The sequence below is a fragment of the Nilaparvata lugens genome, chromosome 14, assembly GCF_014356525.2.
Source record: "Nilaparvata lugens isolate BPH chromosome 14, ASM1435652v1, whole genome shotgun sequence".
NCBI classification, from domain to species: Eukaryota; Metazoa; Arthropoda; class Insecta; order Hemiptera; family Delphacidae; genus Nilaparvata; species Nilaparvata lugens.
Window position 1 is genome coordinate 2957991 of NC_052517.1, and position 21873 is coordinate 2979863.

Here is a 21873-nt window from a genome sequence, read left to right on the forward strand (position 1 = left end):
CATCTACATAAATTGGCGGAGCTTTGGACATATCAATGTCCATTCTTCGGAAAGAATATTCAAAATATCCTTCCCACTAACTCTCTACCAGAGATTGATTGATAGATTGATTGAGTACTTTATTTATGTAGATTACAATATATAATGGCTTATACACTCATACAAAAGCTTACAATATAGCAAAGTTTTAGAGATTTGATTTGATTTGATTGAGTACTTTATTTATGTAGATTACAATATATACTGGCTTATACACTTATATACAATAGCTTACAATACAGCAAAATTATAGATGAATTTACATAACATAAACTAAGAAAATAATTATTGAACTGTATATGACATGAAAAATCAATTTGGAATAACTATACAAGATAATATTGTAATGCATCTACATAAATTGGCGGAGCTTTGGACATATCAATGTCCATTCTTCGGAAAGAATATTCAAAATATCCTTCCCACTAACTCTCTACCAAAGAGATTGATTGATTGATTGATTGATTGAGTACTTTATTTATGTAAATTACAATATATACTGGCTTATACACTTATATAAAATAGCTTACAATACATCAAAATTATAGATGAATTTACATAACATAAACTAAGAAAATAATTATTGAACTGTATATGATATGAAAAATCAATTTGGAATAACTATACAAGATAATATTGTAATGCATCTACATAAATTGGCGGAGCTTTGGACACATCAATGTCCATTCTTCGGAAACAATATTCAGAATATCCTTCCCACTAACTCTCTACCAGAGATTGATTGATAGATTGATTGAGTACTTTATTTATGTAGATTACAATATATAATGGCTTATACACTCATACAAAAGCTTACAATATAGCAAAGTTTTAGAGATTTGATTTGATTTGATTGAGTACTTTATTTATGTAGATTACAATATATACTGGCTTATACACTTATATACAATAGCTTACAATACAGCAAAATTATAGATGAATTTACATAATATAGACTAAGAAAATAATTATTGAACTGTATATGATATGAAAAAGCATTTTGTAATATAATAACTATAGATAATAATCATATTGTTATGCATCTACATAAATTGGCGGAGCTTTGGACATATCAATGTCCATTCTTCGGAAAGAATATTGAAAATATCCTCCCCACTAACTCTCTACCAAAACGTTAATTTCGTTATTTAAACTAAGGATTTAAGAGAGAGAGACTAAGAGAGAGAGAGAGAGAGAGAGAGAGAGAGAGAGAGAGAGAGAGAGAAAGAGTGAGAGAGAAATATATCACTGAGGAAACCCCACGTTTTAGATTTGTCTCTTGAAAGATAATCTGAGGCAATACTCAATGGTAGTAGCGTAATACAATTTTCAAGGCTCATGATAACGTTTTATTATATCTGTAAGATAATGATATATCATAATATCTATTTACTTCGAAGTATTGATTGGTTAGTAGTGTCATATAATGTAGCAGTCAATGAATATATCTGGTATATATTATATAGAATGCTTCTGTATGAATGAGTTATTGTATTCAGTAGGCTATTTGTTCAGGTGTTGTCAGTACTCTAATTCACTCTCTCACTCTCTCTCTCTCTCTCTCTCTCTCTCTCTCTTTAACTACCTCCATCCCTACCTAACTCACTCCCGGTCGTGTGTTGATGGGAAGGATATTTTATAACCTTCTAAAAGAATCGACAATTATTTGTTGAAACACCGCCTATTTATGAAGTTACATCACATTATTATATTATCGATATTCTAATTGCATTCTTTATTTATTCTCATTGATTAATTGACCGAGCGAAGTGAGGTCTAAGATTCAAGTCGATGGTTTGGCATTTCTCTTAATGTTTAAATGTTTATATGTTGCGCATTTACGGCGAAACGCGGTAATAGATTTTCATGAAATTTGACAGGTATGTTCCTTTTTAAATTGCGCCTCGACGTAAATACAAGGTTTTTGGAAATTTTGCATTTCTAGGATAATATAGAAGGAAAAAGGAGCCTCCTTCATACGCCAATATTAGAGTAAAAATTAGACTATAGAATTATTCATCATAAATCAGCTGTCTAGAGGACTATAATACTACCCGTTCAAGAACATAGAACATCTTGAAAATTTTTCTTTCCATCAACGTTAGTAGACAATTGACTATAATACTACCCGTTCAAAAACATCGAACACCTTGAAAATGTATCTTTCCATCAACGTTGTAGACAGTTACAGCCAGACCTGATAACAGCGCTCACACTCACATTCCGGGACGACACGTCACGGTACGATAGGACAGAAAGCTCTATGTTTATTTAGGATTCTTTCTAGACATTTTAAATTGGTAAATTATTTATTAATTTTTGAGAAAAAATAACAACAGGTCAATGTAACTTACTGAGCGCGAGATCTACTGTTCACAGAATTACTAGTCATTATAACGTGGACCTCACAGAACTACTAGTTATTTATACTTTGTCAAATACGTTGAATAATTAGCATCATCGTAATTTAATGTAAATTAGTGTATAAGCCAGTATGTATTGTAACATACATAAATAAAGAAATCTAATATAATCTCTCTCCCCTCCCTCTACCTCCCTATAGTCAGGTCCAAGTTATAATGGAAGTGGCGAAAGATAGGAGAACAACTTTGCCGAACACCTGTCTTGTCAATGCCTTCTATAGACGGTAGCTGATACAGGTTCATTGATGTATTAACGGTTCGTTCTCGTTTGAAATAATCGATTATATTTTATCATAGAGAAACAATAGAGTAAGTGGATATCCCATGGTATAGGGAATTTATATCGCTACTTTTACTGTTATCTCAAGCCGATTACTGTCGATTATTGTCAGTTTTTACTGTTTTGTTGGGGAGATTGTGTATGAACGGCACAATTTGAGAGACTTCCAGCGTCACACAGCTTCATGGGAAAGAACAAAGTGAACTATCGGCTTGGGATAACAGTAAAAGTTGCGACATAAGCGTCCTATACCATGGGATATCTACTTACGCTATTGTTTCTCTATGATTTTATTAAGCAAGAAATAATATTTTTCAATAATTTTATAATGAATTTTCATAATTAAAATGAAATATTTTTCAATTAACTATCAATTATACATTGTTAAAAGACAATCTGACAACAGAGCAAACCGAGAAAGAGGTAGCACTATCCGCTTTGTGGAATGATAGACAAGGATAGCAATACCATTGCTAATCAAACACTGCCATTATAACGTGGACCTCACTATAGTAACACAGTCACACTCATTCCCTCTCTGTTCAGTATCAACGTTGTAAACACCCTTCCATGGCGGACCCTCAAATTCGTCCCGTTTCCACTACCTACCTCCCTCACTCTGCACTCTGTGGTGAGAGATCTGACAAGGATGGAGAAAAACAAACATCCGCCATTTCATTAATGTAAGAACAAGAGGACAATAATCGACAACAATAATTCACACAACACACATTTGTGCAATCCGAATTCAACTTCAGTATACAACTATTCAACCACGGCTTCAGAACTAAGCCTTACTTCTTTAGAACGTGACAAATTACCGAGATTCTATCAACTCTCAACTAAATTTAACTCAGTATCAACCTAATCCAGCGTTAACTAGATCCTTAATACGTGTTAAATTACGTTATTTCAACGTCATCAACTAAATCCAGCGTTAACTAGGTCCTTAATACGTGTTAAATGACGTTATTTCAACTGAAACCATTAACTTGATAACAGTTTTCAATACCGGTTGAATTAAAACAGTTTCCAAAACACAATCACTCATAATTTACCACTTTATCCAGCGTTAACTAGGTCCTATAATACGTGTTAAATGACGTTATTTCAACTAGAAGTGTTAGAAACCATTAGTTTGATAACTTGAGTTATTAATATCAGTTGAATCAAAAACAGTTTTCAAGACAAAGTCGTCAGTCATAATTCACCAGTCAGGAGTAACAGACAAGTGTAGAACTTTTCATTATTTCAACAATACTTCCAAGAAGTTTTCTTTGATAAGTGATTAAATTTCTTCGAAAAGTGATTCAAAACATGATTTTTAAAAAAGTGAGGAGTTTAGAAATGATTCAAGTATTTCTAAAGGAACATAAGTGAACTTTCCAAGTGTATTTCAACAATACATCTAATAAAATTTCTTCAACAAGTGATTCAACACATGATTTTTAAAAAAGTGAGGAGTTTAGGAATGATTAAAGTATTTCTAAAGGAACATCAGTGAACTTTCCAAGTGTATTTCAACAATACATCCAAGCAATTTTCTTCGACAAGTGATTCAACACATGGTTTATGGAAAAGTGGATAGTTTAGAAGTGATTTAAGTATTTCTGAAGAATTCCCTACTTAATTCAAGCATTTCTTCACTTTTTACAAGTAGTGATACACGATTTAAAACTTCTCTTTCATTTTTTTAAAAGTGGCAAATTTGACGAGTGTTTTACACCATAATTTACAAGAGTGATATAGGCCAACGATTCACAACTTGTCTCATTCAATTTTTACAAGTGACCACCAATTTGACAAGTGTTTTACACCATAAATTCTCTAAGATTTTACATCTTTTACAAGAGATACACGATTCACCACTAGTATTTATTATTATTTTACAAGAGTGTTAGATGTTAGTAGCCATATTTGTAAAAGATGAAGTAACTGTCTTGACAAGTGATTTAGGCTACACTTTCTAAAAGATTTTCCACTTCCTTCAATTAATTCTACAATTGACACACGATCTACAACTTATAAGTTTTTTACAAGGGACCAAAATACTTTACAACGCATCTATAACAATTTGACAATATTCTACTTGACTTCTCAACTGGCGATACAAAATTTTCACGAGTTTTATTTTTCAACTACATTGCAATCTAGTCTAAAAAGACTAATGAGCAATTTTCAAGAGTAATTTTAGAAAAATATCACAACATATTCGAAAGTTTCATCAGTGATAAATATATTTCATTAAAGTCGATTCAGAAATAGCAGGTCCAAATGAGAATGAATTGAAGAAAAATTCCAGTCACCGTAGTTGAATCCCAGTTTTTAGGAAGATTTCAAGTCAAACCGCACACTACATGTAACCACTGTACAAATATTTCAATCATTTTTCAAATCGTTACATCGTGAGGCAGTTCTCTGGAAGATGAGTGAATGGATAATTCAACAACAGTGTAAACTAAAATTATAATAAACTAGAAACAAGGCTTCTTAACAGCTACCTCTATTGGTGTTGTGTGGCAGAGAGGACTTCGGGTCCTAACTTCGCCCTTAATAAAGGCAATCAAATCTATAATCTATAACAGAAAGTATTGTCAAAATAGTCGTGAACCGTCCCAAACTAACGGTATATAGTTTGAAATAACTAGAATTTACGCTGAATGAACTTCTATTGTAGAAAAGTTTTTTACAAAAATGATTCCAAAGTGCATATCGAACTGTATTCAAAATCTTCTACAGACTTTCACAATCTGCAAATTTCGAAGAGACGACACACAAGAAAAAGACGAGAATAGAAACGAAAAAACACGAATATCAAATACAAAAGTGGACGACACTAATGTGAAATATACAAATGAGAGGAGAGGAAAAACTAAACAAGGATTGACAAAAACAATTATTGACAAAACTGATAATAACTGCAACAATATAAGAGATGTTATAGATGAGGATGACGTGGAAATAGAATTATTCGAAAACAGAATGAGAAGAGGAGGTGGAGGAGGAGAAAGAGGAGGAAAGGGAGGAGAAGTTGGAAGAGCAGGAGGAGGAGGAGGTGGAAGAGGAGAAGAAGAAAGAGGAGGTGGAAGTGGAGGAGGAGGAAAAGGAGGAAGAGGAAGAAGAAAGAGTACGACGCCAGAAACTGATAAATTCAGTGTAATCAAACGAACCGAGAAAAAGGATAGAGTTAGTATGTTGAAGATATTTCGGAATAGTTTGAGAAATTCTGTAAAAGAAGCTGATATAAAGGAGGAGGAGGAGGAAGAAGGAGAAGGAGTAGAAGAGGTGAAGAAAGTACATGAACAAGGAGAGGAAATTATGGAGAAAGAGGGACCTAACTGTGTACAAGGCCAAGATAACATAAAGGTTTGATATAACATTTTCTAATTCCTTTACTATTTAATTGTTATTCAAAGTTTCAGAGCTATCTTACAAATATTTGAAGATAATATTGGACAAGATAACTTATATTTTACAAATAACTGAAGATAATATTGAACAAAGTAACACCACGCGTCAATTCAAAATAGGTCTATCCCCAATAAATTCAGAATCTCAATGCAAAATGTCAAGTTAATGAGTTGAGTAGTTGAGACGTGATGATGCGTCATTCGTAAATTTCCTATCCCCTATTTGAATGAGCCAGTTTTTTCCTTCATTATATATACAGTAGATTATAGTGTTTTGTACAATGAATGGATGCATTTTCCAATATTCTATTTATTTTTCAACAATGTTTAGTGAATATTTCTCTAAATTCAACAACTGTTCTTTATATTCTATTCATTTTTTCTTGCAGATAATGGACGGTGTAGAATTCCGGCAACGGGGCAAGGAGATGGTGGACTACATAGTCGACTACATGAACAACGTTGGTTCGAAACGCGTCTCCCCCGACGTCAAACCCGGGTACCTGAGACCCCTGCTGCCTTCCCAAGCCCCCCAAAACCCCGAACCCTGGGACGACATCATGCGGGACGTTGAGAGCAAGATTATGCCTGGCGTGAGTAATTATTTCTCTTAATAATTATTATTAAACGAAAATCATTTGAACATTAGCATTTGAATAATTGCAATATCTCAGTAATTTCCATCTGTAAAATTATTTCTCTCACAAAAATTCCCTATTTTTCATCGCAAATTATCAAATCAAATCATTTATTGCACAAAAATACATGGTACAATAATAATCTTTTTAAATTAATTGACCGAGCGAAGTGTGGTCTAAGATTCAAGTCGACGGTTTGGCATTTCTCTTAATGTTGAAATGTTTATATGTTGCGCATTTACGGCAAAACGCGGTAATAGATTTTCATGAAATTTGACAGGTATGTTCCTTTTTAAATTGCGCGTCGACGTATATACAAGATTTTTGGAAATTTTTCATCTCAAGGATAATATAAAAGGATAAAGGAGCCTCCTTCATACGCCAATATTAGAGTAAAAATCTGGTGTGGCGCATGTAGAGATTGTAGAGATTTCCATGCTCAATCTACTCCACTTGATTTTTTTTGTTTCAATAGTATCTGAAGCCTGAAAATTAGGAATCTATCTGCATTGATGGGGCGGAGCTCCTGAAATTTTTACAGATATGGGACTTGTGGCAGTTGATAGAGCTTATCGATGACTATTTTAGGTATGAATTTGATCAAAATCGTTGGAGCCGTTTCCGAGAAAATCACGAAAAACCCTGTTTTTGACAACATTTTCGCCATTTTAGCCGCCATCTTGAATCGCATTTGATCGACATTGTTCGTGTCAGATCCTTATAGTGAAAGGACCTTAAGTTCCAAATTTCAAGTCATTTCGTTAATTGGGAGATGAGATATCGTGTACACAGACGCACATACACTCATACACACACACATACAGACCAATACCCAAAAACCACTTTTTTGGACTTAGGGGACCTTGAAACGTATAGAAATTTAGAAATTGGGGTACCTTAATTTTTTCGGAAAGCAATACTTTCCTTACCTATGGCACAGAGGAAAGAAACACTACTTAAGAAAGGAACACTATTTATGCTTATTCCGTGCCTATGGTAATAGGGCAAGGAAAGTAAAAATGAGACTATAGAATTATTCATCATAAATCAGCTGACAAGTGATTACACAGATGTGTGGAGAAGCCAGTCTATTGCTGTATTTCCATAAGGTCTATAGTTTCAATCAGGTACTTGTGGATGAGAATACTGCGTGAGGTCCACTGTTCACAGAACTACTAGTTTAATCTGTGTTCTGTTTGCCTGCAGGTGCTACACTGGAACCATCCCCACTTCTTTGCCTACTTTGCCAGTGGCAATTCGTACCCCACCATTTTGGCAGACATGTTGTCCGATGCCCTCGCAATGATGGGCTTCTCATGGGCTGCCGGCCCTGTCTGCACCGAATTGGAAATCATTATGCTCGACTGGTATGGTGAGTATCCACGATCAATTGATACGCGTATCATCCAAATGATACTGAACAGATACTGTGTATCATGTGATGTTAATGAACCGTATCATCCAATGATACTGAAAAGATCTTGTGTATCATTTGTTTGTTTGCTTTTAATAGCTTCCTACAGACTCTTATCAGAGTATAGGAATTGTCAAAAAATTTCATGAAGATTCTTTTATGAAGAAATTTGCTGAATTTGAAGAAATTGATGAAGCGTATCATCCAATGATACTCAACAGATCTTGTGTATCATTGGATGATAATGAAGCGTATCATCCAATGATACTGAACAGATATTGTGTATCATTGGATGATAATGAAGCGTATCATCCAATGATACTTAACTGATATTGTGTATCATGTGATGATAATGAAGCGTATCATCCAATGATACTCAACAGATATTGTGTATCATGTGATGATAATGAAGCGAATCATCCAATGATACTCAACAGATCTTGTGTTTCATGTGATGATAATGAAGCGTATCATCCAATGATACTCAACAGATATTGTGTATCATTGGATGATAATGAAGCATTTCATCCAATGATACTTAACAGATATTGTGTATCATGTGATGATAATGAAGCGTTTCATCCAATGATACTCAACAGATCTTGTGTGTCATTTAATGATAATGAAGCGTATCATCCAATGATACTCAACAGATCTTGTGTATCATTTAATGATAATGAAGCATATCATCCAATGATACTTAACAGATATTGTGTATCATGTGATGATAATGAAGCGTATCATCCAATGATACTCAACAGATATTGTGTATCATTTGATGATAATGAAGCATATCTTCCAGTGATACTCAACAGTTATTGTGTTTCATGTGATGATAATGAAGCGTATCATCAAATGATACTCAACAGATATTGTGTATCATGTGATGATAATGAAGCGTATCATCCAATGGTACTCGACAGATCTTGTGTATCATTTGATGATAATGAAGCGTATCATCTAATGATACTTAACAGTGTAACATCTTAAATCTGGATAGATGAAAAGCCCTAACAGAAATAGTAATAGGTCTAAAAATAAAGTAATTGACTAATATCGCCAAGCAGATAATAATCAAGATAAGATAGCATCAGCTTGTTCTGGCTAAATGGTACAAGAACTTAAAAAGGATTTGAAGAAAGTTTACTACTCATAAATATATTATTTATAAAATATTTGAAGATTGAGGTTAGATAGATGTATTCACAGATCGGTGACCTAGAGATCGATCAAACCGAAGAACGTAGAATCTGACCAAAACCCCTTGCAGAGCTTTATTGCATTCAGACGGTGTGCAATGTGAGAAAACACCCGTCCACGTGGCTAATTATTAGTTAGCATGGAATTAATATTAATATATATAATATTAACTAGCATGCAAAGAGCATAAATATAAAACCAAATAAAAATAATTTAATGTATTCAGGAAATAAGAGTTACCAGGCGCATGAATACCTAATAAAATTGCATGCACCAATAGTAAAACAGCAGTTAATAGGCGGCAATTGTAGGCCAATTCAAAAATATTTATATATATTTATATAATTGTAGTAGATTTTGTGTAAAAATTTGTGTAATCTATATTATCAATATGGCTCGAATGCAAAGAAATTATTAATCATATAATCTAAGCATATTTTGGCATTCTTTGTAAGATCTATTTGAATTTAATGGCGGAGGATTGAGATATTTAAATTTTATGCTAATTTGAAAGTCGGAAAGAGAATCTGTAAAACTTGAGAAGGAAGAACGAGCACTCGCCAGCCAGATGCCACCATAAGAGGACCCCAAATATTTTAGAGCGAAGTACCTTATTATAATTTTGTAAAAGTTAAAGTTATAGTAAATTATTAAATTTCTTAAAAGACTTCGTGATGCTATTGTGAAGCAGAAGTCATTTTTCATTTTAATTAAATTTATAACCCCCTGGAGGAGACGATTCCGGCTACCATATTCCCGGACCACATGGAGTTGGATCGACATCGGCGGCTTACAAGAAGATTTTCGACACGTGAGTGATTTAAATTTGAATTTAGTGATGGGCGCCCTAGTGCTTCGAAATAATCTGATGATCAAAGCTAGCTCGCCGAAAGGGTTATTATAAATTGAGAAATTAATAAGAGTAATACTTGCGCAAGTAAAAAATTAGTATTAAAGGTATTTAATTGAAAGAAAAATATAGATCAATATTTTAGAAATTTCTATTTAATCAAAGAAGTACGAAATCTAGGCTATCAAACGTATGCATACAATATTTAATTTTTTGCAATACAATTTGCGATAATTTATCATAGTTCTAATTCACTAGATGAATGGCTCTACCTATTCCGTCAGGTGCCGAATCTTACACCCTGAGATAAAAATATATATTCGATACAATAAATCTACTAAATACTAGAGATTTTAATATATAGATATATTTGGATTATTAGTGGCTAATTTATCAAGCTGATCTTAGAGCACATATTTATGATTGAATTATCCAAGCAGACAAGTATTAGCAAGTACATGTCACAGCTACATGCCAAAGAATGCATATGATTTCAAGATAAAGGCACATGGTAATGATTCGTGCCATAAATCTAGAATATAAAGTTAGCCTGTGATATTTTTATTGATTTCAAATATTGTTCTATTTTTATATTATATTTTTTATCGCTCTATATATATTTTTTGCCTCGACTGATCTTTGCATTATTTATGTAATATATGTGTAAAATTTTCATGGTGTGCAATTTATTTTATATTCCTCATCTCTATAGTATAAGTATCATTTATATATATATATTTATTATTATTGAATTACAAGAGTTATTGGAGAAGCCCATATCTAGGCCTATCAAGATTTTTTAAGACTGAATACTATTAGAAAACCACGCCCTAATTATATAAAATCTCATGCTTTACCGACTGATGCCAAGCAGGAGGCTAATCGTTATTTTAATATAAAGAATAACGTGACAGAAAGACATGTCGCCCAACGTGATAGGCCACGGATACGACAGAAAGACATGCCGTGCCAACGTGGGACTGATGATGAGAGCCAAGCTCATTGAATAATTATTTGAAATTAGGTCAATAGCCTTAGTGAAAATTATAGATAATTTAATGTATTCAGGAAATAAGAGTTACCAGGCGCATGAATACCTAATAAAATTTGCATGCACCAATAGTAAAACAGCAGTTAATAGGCGGCAATTGTAGGCCAATTCAAAAATATTTATATATATTTATATAATTGTAGTAGATTTTGTGTAAAAATTTGTGTAATCTATGTTATCAATATGGCTCGAATGCAAAGAAATTATTAATCATATAATCTAAGCAATATTTTGGCATTTTTTGTAAGATCTATTTGAATTTAATGGCGGAGGATTGAGATATTTAAATTTTATGCTAATTTGAAAGTCGGAAAGAGAATCTGTAAAACTTGAGAAGGAAGAACCAGCACTCGCCAGCCAGATGCCACCATAAGAGGACCCCAAATATTTTAGAGCGAAGTACCTTATTAATAATTTTGTAAAAGTTAAAGTTAAAGTAAATTATTAAATTTCTTAAAAGACTTCGTGATGCTATTGTGAAGCAGAAGTCATTTTTCATTTTAATTAAATTTATAACCCCTTGGAGGAGACGATTCCGGCTACCATATTCCCGGACCACATGGAGTTGGATCGACATCGGCGGCTTACAAGAAGATTTTCGACACGTGAGTGATTTAAATTTGAATTTAGTGATGGGCGCCCTAGTGCTTCGAAATAATCTGATGATCAAAGCTAGCTCGCCGAAAGGGTTATTATAAATTAAGAAATTAATAAGAGTAATACTTGCGCAAGTAAAAATTAGTATTAAAGGTATTTAATTGAAAGAAAAATATAGATCAATATTTTAGAAATTTCTATTTAATCAAAGAAGTACGAAATCTAGGCTATCAAACGTATGCATACAATATTTAATTTTTGCAATACAATTTGCGATAATTTATCATAGTTCTAATTCATTAGATGAATGGCTCTACCTATTCCGTCAGGTGCCGAATCTTACACCCTGAGATAAAAATATATATTCGATACAAATAAATCTACTAAATACTAGAGATTTTAATATATATAGATATATTTGGATTATTAGTGGCTAATTTATCAAGCTGATCTTAGAGCACATATTTTTGATTGAATTATCCAAGCCGACAAGTATTAGCAAGTGCATGTCACAGCTACATGCCAAAGAATGCATATGATTTCAAGATAAAGGCACATGGTAATGATTCGTGCCATAAATCTAGAATATAAAGTTAGCCTGTGATATTTTTATTGATTTCAAATATTGTTCTATTTTTTATATTATATTCTTTATCGCTCTATATATATTTTTTGCCTCGATTGATCTTGCATTATTTGTGTAATATATGTGTGAAATTTACATGGTGTGCAATTTATTTTATATTCCTCATCTCTATAGTATAAGTATCATTTTTATATATACTTATTATTTATTGAATTACAAGAGTCATAGGAGAAGCCCATATCTAGGCCTATCAAGATTTTTTAAGACTGAATACTATTAGAAAACCACGCCCTAATTATATTAAATCTCATGCTTTACCGACTGATGCCAAGCAGGAGGCTAATCGTTATTTTAATATAAAGAATAACGTGACAGAAAGACATGTCGCCCAACGTGATAGGCCACGGATACGACAGAAAGACATGCCGTGCCAACGTGGGACTGATGATGAGAGCCAAGCTCATTGAATAATTATTTGAAATTAGGTCAATAACCATATTGAAAATTATAGATAACTTATACGAGTTGTGAGGAAAACTGGCGAAGGGAAATTTGTATTACTTTTTGGGGAATCAATAGCTTTAAATAAAGAGAAATTATATGTTTTAAAGAAAATTTTTTATTATTGTTATTGTAAAAAAGAAAATATATTTTATAGAGAGAGCTATTATATTTTATAGGCCTAAACTGCTAGTCAGAAATCAATGAATAGTATTATTATATTATAAGAGCTTAAGTAATAAATAGGTTACCTGGCTTGTAATGTCCATAGGCCTATCCTCATTTGTGTCCTTATTAATGCCTTGTTGGCCAAAACTTTCACTTTTTTAACAAACACTTGACACTTAATCCATTTTTAAAATATGAGTCTCTTTTCGTCCACGCAAAGTAAGGTAGCAGACACACTGCAGACGGCGATAGTAGCGGAGATCGACGCTGAGGGGGGCGCGATGGAGTCCAACGCCCAGATCTCTTCAATCACCGCCAAGAATCCTGTGAACAGTAATAAACCGTTAAATGTCTCCCAAGAAGCAATAAGAAGGGTTATAGTAGAGGGGATGATCAAGTCATTTTCTAATAGTTTAGAAAAAACAATGACCATGGTAATGAAGGACTTGAAGGCGGAAATGAAGGAAATGCGGGAATCATTGAAGGATATATCGGTAAGAACGGGTAAGGAAACTGCGGACACAATATCAGCATCTACCGCTGAAAATCAAGAACTAATTACAACCGATTTAACAGCAAAAATAGATACTGTCACTTGTGAGTTAAACGAAAGAATAGATAACCTACCAGCACAAAACACTTCGCAAATTCATGAAATAGCTCACCCAAATTCTGATATAAATCAAAACATAATACAACTTAATTCATTGGAGACAGCCGTTGGAGAACAGCAATTATTTTCATCTGAATTAAATGCCGAAGTAGTAGATAATGAAACAGAAGCTTCTAGTCATTGGAAACAGGCCCAAGAGAAGTTAGTACAACTTGAAAATCAAATACATCAATTTCCGCACGAGAATATAGAGCCTACTCCCATAGCAACGTTTGATTCACTACACAGTTTCAATGAATTAGGCCGTTTTGACAATACAGACCGCTATCTCCAACCTAAAGAATTTATAGATCAGATAAAACTAGTTCAATCATTAACACCCACCTCTTGGAATTTTTGGCGTCTTCGATTATCCAGTTTGTTAAGCGGTGAACCTCTGATATTCTTCCAGATCCATAATCACGAATTCAGGACGTTAGACGAGTTCAGTGCAGCTTTCCTGGAACAATATTGGAGTAAAAATAGACAAATGGATGCACTAGCCAATATCATTGCTTGTGAGTTTAATTCTAGGACAGACGACACATCCATCAATTTTGTTAATACCCTTAAACTGAAAAATGCTCAATTAGATGAGCCAATGTGTGATTCAGTTTTAGCAAATATAATCGTAAAAAAGCTACCTTTCCAAGTCAGAACAGCATTGGCTACACAGCCAATAACTAGTTGCAAACAGCTGATAGATTATTTATACAATATACAATCTATGATGGCAATATCAAATCACCGGTCAGATCAAATGTATGCACAGAATCAACCTAATTCAAAAATTAATCAGTACACCAGCCAAGCCTATGAATCAGTACCATATGATCGCTCACGATCTACCCCTCAATTTAAACGCCGCTATAATCATAATCAAAATAACAGCTGGAATAATAGAAGTTTTCAGAATCGTCAAACAAACCATTATCCACAGCAAACCTATGAAAGAAAGTATTATTATGGCCGTGATCGATTAAACTCAAATAATAATCACACTCAGAACAATTACAACAGAAATTATAAACCGCCACCTCAACAAGTAAGCACAAATTATACATTAGCACATGCAATAGGATTGAATCAACAAAAAACACAGAACCCAACACCCAACAACCCGCCACCAGATATACAGAAAACTACAGCTAATAAACCAGGACTATATGATACCCCCGATATAACACCTACAAGCTCCAATGAAACAAACAACGAAAATCAAGAAATTTCAACATCATACACCACCTTTAGAAATGATTTACCGAAAATAGTATTAGAAGAACCGAAGCCAATACCAGATAAACCACCACCAAAAACCAGCTGTAAGCATCAATCCCTACTGAGCATCCTGTTCCCCGCCGACAATCCATCACCGCAGGTAGAGCAGCCCGCACATCAAGAGACCGCCACCATACTAACCGCTTTGAAAGTCACACTCGCGCATCAAGAGACCGCCACCGCACCCGTGCATCATTCGACCCCACCAAGGCACCCCAAGGAACCCAGGATAGAGGACCAAGAGGACGGACTACCGGATAAGAGGAGCGACCACCGCAAGGCCCGGAGACGCAAGCGCCCGAGGACACCGGACGGCCGACATCAGGACGGAGAGGACGGCATTCGGGAGAGGAGCATGCATCGCAAGGCCCGTAGGCGGAAGAAGCGACGAAGGAGGAACCGCGCGCGCCGATGGAGGCCGCATGCACGCTTCAAGGGGCCAAGGAGGATTCCGGACCGGCACCAAGGAGGACAGGAAGAGATTGCCGACGTCATGCATCCGCGGCACATACGCTTCAAGAGGGCAAACCAGCGATGTGACCGAAAAAACGGATCAAATAAATGGGATAAAACCGAAACATGCATGGATGATAGCGATAACGTAGACTACTTATTGAGACTGATGAAGGATAAACGGTGTCTAGGAAGAGTGAAAGAATTAAAAAGTAATATAAAGAAAATGAAAGTACCTGGATATTATGCTATTAAAGAGATGATAAATGTTTTGTTATGGTGTTTAATATTTGTTATGATGGCTGTGATATTAATAAAATACTGTGTTGTGGATAAGAGGAAAAATATTGTATTGTTGTTATTAAATGAATCTATGATTGATAATTGGAAATTTAATATTATAAAAATGTTTATTGTTGTAAGCCTATTGAGTTATAATGAGCCGAGATCAAGAATAGTAAATGAACATAAGAGGAAAGATGAATTAAAATTACATGATGATTGGAATAAGAATGGATTGAGAGGAACCACAATTAATGAAGCAAGGATTTATTTGAAAGAATACACGAGATACCGGGGTTTTATATTCATGAAGATAAATTAATAATAGGACAGCCTCAACAATCAACAAATGGATAGCAGATAACCCAACCAGCCTACAGTGTAGCTACAAGCAGAAAGTCAAAAGATATGGGAAGACCACTACAATTCTACATGAAATATCATCGAATTTAAAATAATATGATAAGAAATCAAGGAAAACAACACTATCAAGCCAATTACTAACCTTCCTTAATAAATTTAAAATTGATATAGGACCTCGTGGCAACAATCCAATGTTTTAATTCCTTCCAGCCGTTAGAAGCCTGTAATAAGGAAAAGAACAATTTTTAAATATGTAATTAAATTATGTACATCAGATAAAAAAGGACACAAGCGGGGATAATAAAATTAAAATTTGTTAATTACCTTTTTAAGAGAAAAAATTGAGCAGTTAGGTTAGTTATGAAAGTCGATAGCAAATTCTGCTGTAACATGTAACACTATGAATTGTAGAACAGCGAACAGCTGACCAAAGCCACCCAAATCAAATGAATGTAATATCTGTTGAACATATGTTTATAAAAAGAAGTACTGTACCCAAAGAGTTATTTATTATTGTTATTTATTATATTTATTAATGTCGATATATTTATTATATGTTTTATATTTATTACTTTTAATTATGCCACGTTTGTTACCTGAAAGATTTAAAGTGAATACCAGTTACCAAAACCAAAGAGCCATTAGCAAAAGAAAGTATTGTACCTGATGTATAGAAAATTATTTATATTAAGACCTAAGAAATACTATAAGATATAAGCCCAGAAGTTTATGAATCGAAATTATTGTCTAAAAGGAATCATTTATGAGAATTATGAAATGTGTGTAGTTAAGTTGGCAGCCCTGCAAGCGGCGAATTCAAAAATTACTGTGTTGTAAATGGTGTTAGGAGGAGTACGTTTAGAAGTTTATATTTATGATATTTTTATGTGTGTTGAGGAGGAGAATTTGTTATTGTTTTTGATAAAGGTATAAAGGAGATGCAGCAAATATGACTGCGAAATGTGATAGAAGTAGGAGAGTATAATTTATAAATAAAGTATAGTGTATATCAATGTATTTGAAGGGTGGGTTTTCATTAAAAACATTGTGATTCTCAAATATTTTGAATTCAAACCCAGGGGCGCATGTAACATGTTTAAATTTGGGTAGATGAAAAGCCCTAACAGAAATAATAATAGGTCTAAAAATAAAGTAATTGGCTAATATCGCCAAGCAGATAATAATCAAGATAAGATAGCATCAGCTTGTTCTGGCTAAATGGTACAAGAACTTAAAAAGGATTTGAAGGAAGTTTATTACTCATAAATAGATTATTTATAAAATATTTGAAGATTGAGGTTAGGTAGATGTATTCACAGATCGGTGACCTAGAGATCGATCAAACCGAAGAACGTAGAATCTGACCAAAACCCCTTGGCAGAGCTTTATTGCATTCGGATGGTGTGCAATGTGAAAAAACACCCGTCCACGTGGCTAATTATTAAGTAGCATGGAATCAATATTAATATATAAAATATTCACTAGCATGCAAAGAGCATAAATAAAAAACCAAATAAAAATAATTTAATGTATTCAGGAAATAAGAGTTACCAGGCGCATGAATACCTAATAAAATTTGCATGCACCAATAGTAAAACAGCAGTTAATAGGCGGCAATTGTAGGCCAATTCAAAAATATTTATATATATTTATATAATTGTAGTAGATTTTGTGTAAAAATTTGTGTAATCTATGTTATCAATATGGCTCGAATGCAAAGAAATTATTAATCATATAATCTAAGCAATATCTTGGCATTTTTTGTAAGATCTATTTGAATTTAATGGCGGAGGATTGAGATATTTAAATTTTATGCTAATTTGAAAGTCGGAAAGAGAATCTGTAAAACTTGAGAAGGAAGAACCAGCACTCGCCAGCCAGATGCCACCATAAGAGGACCCCAAATATTTTAGAGCGAAGTACCTTATTAATAATTTTGTAAAAGTTAAAGTTAAAGTAAATTATTACATGTCTTAAAAGACTTCGTGATGCTATTGTGAAGCAGAAGTCATTTTTCATTTTAATTAAATTTATAACCCCTTGGAGGAGACGATTCCGGCTACCATATTCCCGGACCACATGGAGTTGGATCGACATCGGCGGCTTACAAGAAGATTTTCGACACGTGAGTGATTTAAATTTGAATTTAGTGATGGGCGCCCTAGTGCTTCGAAATAATCTGATGATCAAAGCTAGCTCGCCGAAAGGGTTATTATAAATTAAGAAATTAATAAGAGTAATACTTGCGCAAGTAAAAATTAGTATTAAAGGTATTTAATTGAAAGAAAAATATAGATCAATATTTTAGAAATTTCTATTTAATCAAAGAAGTACGAAATCTAGGCTATCAAACGTATGCATACAATATTTAATTTTTGCAATACAATTTGCGATAATTTATCATAGTTCTAATTCATTAGATGAATGGCTCTACCTATTCCGTCAGGTGCCGAATCTTACACCCTGAGATAAAAATATATATTCGATACAAATAAATCTACTAAATACTAGAGATTTTAATATATATAGATATATTTGGATTATTAGTGGCTAATTTATCAAGCTGATCTTAGAGCACATATTTTTGATTGAATTATCCAAGCCGACAAGTATTAGCAAGTGCATGTCACAGCTACATGCCAAAGAATGCATATGATTTCAAGATAAAGGCACATGGTAATGATTCGTGCCATAAATCTAGAATATAAAGTTAGCCTGTGATATTTTTATTGATTTCAAATATTGTTCTATTTTTTATATTATATTTTTTATCGCTCTATATATATTTTTTGCCTCGATTGATCTTGCATTATTTGTGTAATATATGTGTGAAATTTACATGGTGTGCAATTTATTTTATATTCCTCATCTCTATAGTATAAGTATCATTTTTATATATACTTATTATTTATTGAATTACAAGAGTCATAGGAGAAGCCCATATATAGGCCTATCAAGATTTTTTAAGACTGAATACTATTAGAAAACCACGCCCTAATTATATTAAATCTCATGCTTTACCGACTGATGCCAAGCAGGAGGCTAATCGTTATTTTAATATAAAGAATAACGTGACATAGTTTAGAAAAAACAATGACCACAGTAATGAAGAACTTAAAGGCGGAAATGAAGGAAATGCGGGAATCACTGAAGGATACATCGGTAAGAATGGGTAAGGAGACTGCGGAAAGAATAGATAACCTACCAGCACAAAACACTTCACAAATTCATGAAATAGCTACAAACAGGAACAATAGTCAACTTATTTCCATAAATAAACAACAGAATAGTAAATCTACACAAATAGCTCACCCAAATTCTGATATAAATCAAAACATAATACAACTTAATTCATTGGAGACAGCCGTTGGAGAACAGCAATTATTTTCATCTGAATTAAATGCCGAAGTAGTAGAGAATGAAACAGAAGCTTCTAGTCATTGGAAACAGGCCCAAGAGAAGTTAGTACAACTTGAAAATCAAATACATCAATTTCCGCACGAGAATATAGAGCCTATTCCCATAGCAACGTTTGATTCACTACACAGTTTCAATGAATTAGGCCGTTTTGACAATACAGACCGCTATCTCCAACCTAAAGAATTTATAGATCAGATAAAACTAGTTCAATCATTAACACCCACCTCTTGGAATTTTTGGCGTCTTCGTTTGACTAATTTATTGATTGGCGAACCCCTGATGTTCTTTCGGAGTAGAGTCCATGAATTTACATCATTGGATGAGTTTGTCGCTGTCTTCCTGGAACAGTATTGGAGCAGAAGTAAACAGTTGGACGTGCTAGCGGACATTATATCATGCGATTTCAACCCTAACTTAGACGGTGCATGTACCACTTTCGTCACTGCCCTACAGTTTAAAAATTCTCAATTGAGCGAGCCCATTAATGAATCGGCATTAGCAAGTATTATTTTAAAGAAGCTACCGTATCAAGTTAGAATGGCACTCGCCACACAACCCATTACTGATTGTAAGCAGCTGATAAATCATTTATATGGCATACAGTCTGCAATGGCAATATCAAACCACCGTTCAGACCAGAGATACGCACCAAATCAACATAACTCAAAATTTAATCAGTATACCAGCCAAAACTATGAATCAGTACCATATGATTGCTCACGATCTACCCCTCAATTTAAACGCCACTATAATCATAATCATAATAACAGCTGGAATAATATAAGTTTTCAGAATCGTCAAACAAATCATTACCCACAGCAAACCTATGAAAGAAAGTATTATTATGGCCGTGATCGATTTAACACAAATAATGATTACACTCAGAATAATTATAATAGAAATTACAAACCGCCACCTCATCAAATAAGTACAAACTACACATTAGAGCATGCGTCCAGATCAAATCACCAAAAAACACAGAACCCAACACCCAACAACCCGCCACCAGATATACAGAAAACTACAGCTAATAAACCAGGACTATATGATACCCCCGATATAACACCTACAAGCTCCAATGAAACAAACAACGAAAATCAAGAAATTTCAACATCATACACCACCTTTAGAAATGATTTACCGAAAATAGTATTAGAAGAACCGAAGCCAATACCAGATAAACCACCACCAAAAACCAGCTGTAAGCATCAATCCCTACTGAGCATCCTGTTCCCCGCCGACAATCCATCACCGCAGGTAGAGCAGCCCGCACATCAAGAGACCGCCACCATACTAACCGCTTTGAAAGTCACACTCGCGCATCAAGAGACCGCCACCGCACCCGCGCATCATTCGACCCCACCAAGGCACCCCAATGAACCCAGGATAGAGTACCAAGAGGATGACACCAGGGAGGACGGACTACCGGATAAGAGGAGCGACCACCGCAAGGCCCGGAGACGGAGGCGCCTGAGGACACCCGACCGGCATCAGGACGAGGAGGACGGACTACATGACCGAAGGAACATGCACTGCAAGGCCCGGAGGCGGAAGAAGCGACGAAGGAGGAACCACGCGCGCGCATACCGGCCGCATGCACGCTTCAAGAGGCCAAGGAGGATTCCGGACCGGCACCAAGGAGGACAGGAAGAGATTGCCGACGTCATGCATCCGCGGCACATACGCTTCAAGAGGGCAAATCAGCGATGTGACCGGCAAAATGGATCGAATGAATGGATTAAAACTGGAGCTACTAAAATGACTACTACGGATTCGTGCATGGGCAAAAAGGAAATGGAAGATAGACTAATGAAGAATGGGAAGTGGTTAATAAGAGTGGAAGAAATAAGGAATTATATTAATAAAATGGAAGTACTTGACTATTATATGATAAGAAATTATACTATTAAAAAGATAATAAATGTTTTGATATGGTGTGTAATGTTCGTAATAATGGCTGTGATATTAATAAAAGACTGTGTTGTAGATAGGATTGAAAATATTATATTGTTATTATTAAATGAATCTATGATTGATAATTGGAAATTTAATATTATAAAAATGTTTATTGTTGCAAGCCTAATGAGTTATAATGAGCCGAAATCAAGAGTATTAGATGAAAATAAAAGGAAGGATGAGTTAAGAGTACAGATTGATTGGAAAAAGAATGGATTGAGAGGAACCACAATTAATGAAGCAAGGATTTATTTGAAAGAATACACGAGATACCGGGGTTTTATATTCATGAAGATAAATTAATAATAGGAC

General features: G+C 34.2%; 2 protein-coding genes across 4 annotated transcripts in view; one reads left to right on the top strand and one right to left on the bottom strand.

Annotated features, from left to right (window-relative positions):
• Positions 1-21873, bottom strand: part of LOC111051900 (nucleolar GTP-binding protein 2) — a 140445-nt gene that overhangs the window by 94496 nt on the left and 24076 nt on the right. The window lies entirely within an intron of this gene.
• The window catches only part of LOC120354157 (tyrosine decarboxylase-like), a 52160-nt gene that overhangs the window by 11184 nt on the left and 19103 nt on the right, over positions 1-21873 (top strand). The window contains exons 1-3 of one of the 2 annotated variants that reach the window (XM_039440491.1): positions 5862-6108; positions 6542-6745; positions 7997-8162. In XM_039440491.1, the coding sequence (XP_039296425.1) occupies positions 5935-6108; positions 6542-6745; positions 7997-8162 (544 nt within the window). In that variant the 5' untranslated portion in view covers positions 5862-5934. Of the gene's footprint in view, positions 1-5861; positions 6109-6541; positions 6746-7996; positions 8163-21873 lie in introns of those variants that run through there. The other variant, XM_039440493.1, reaches the window with a different exon arrangement.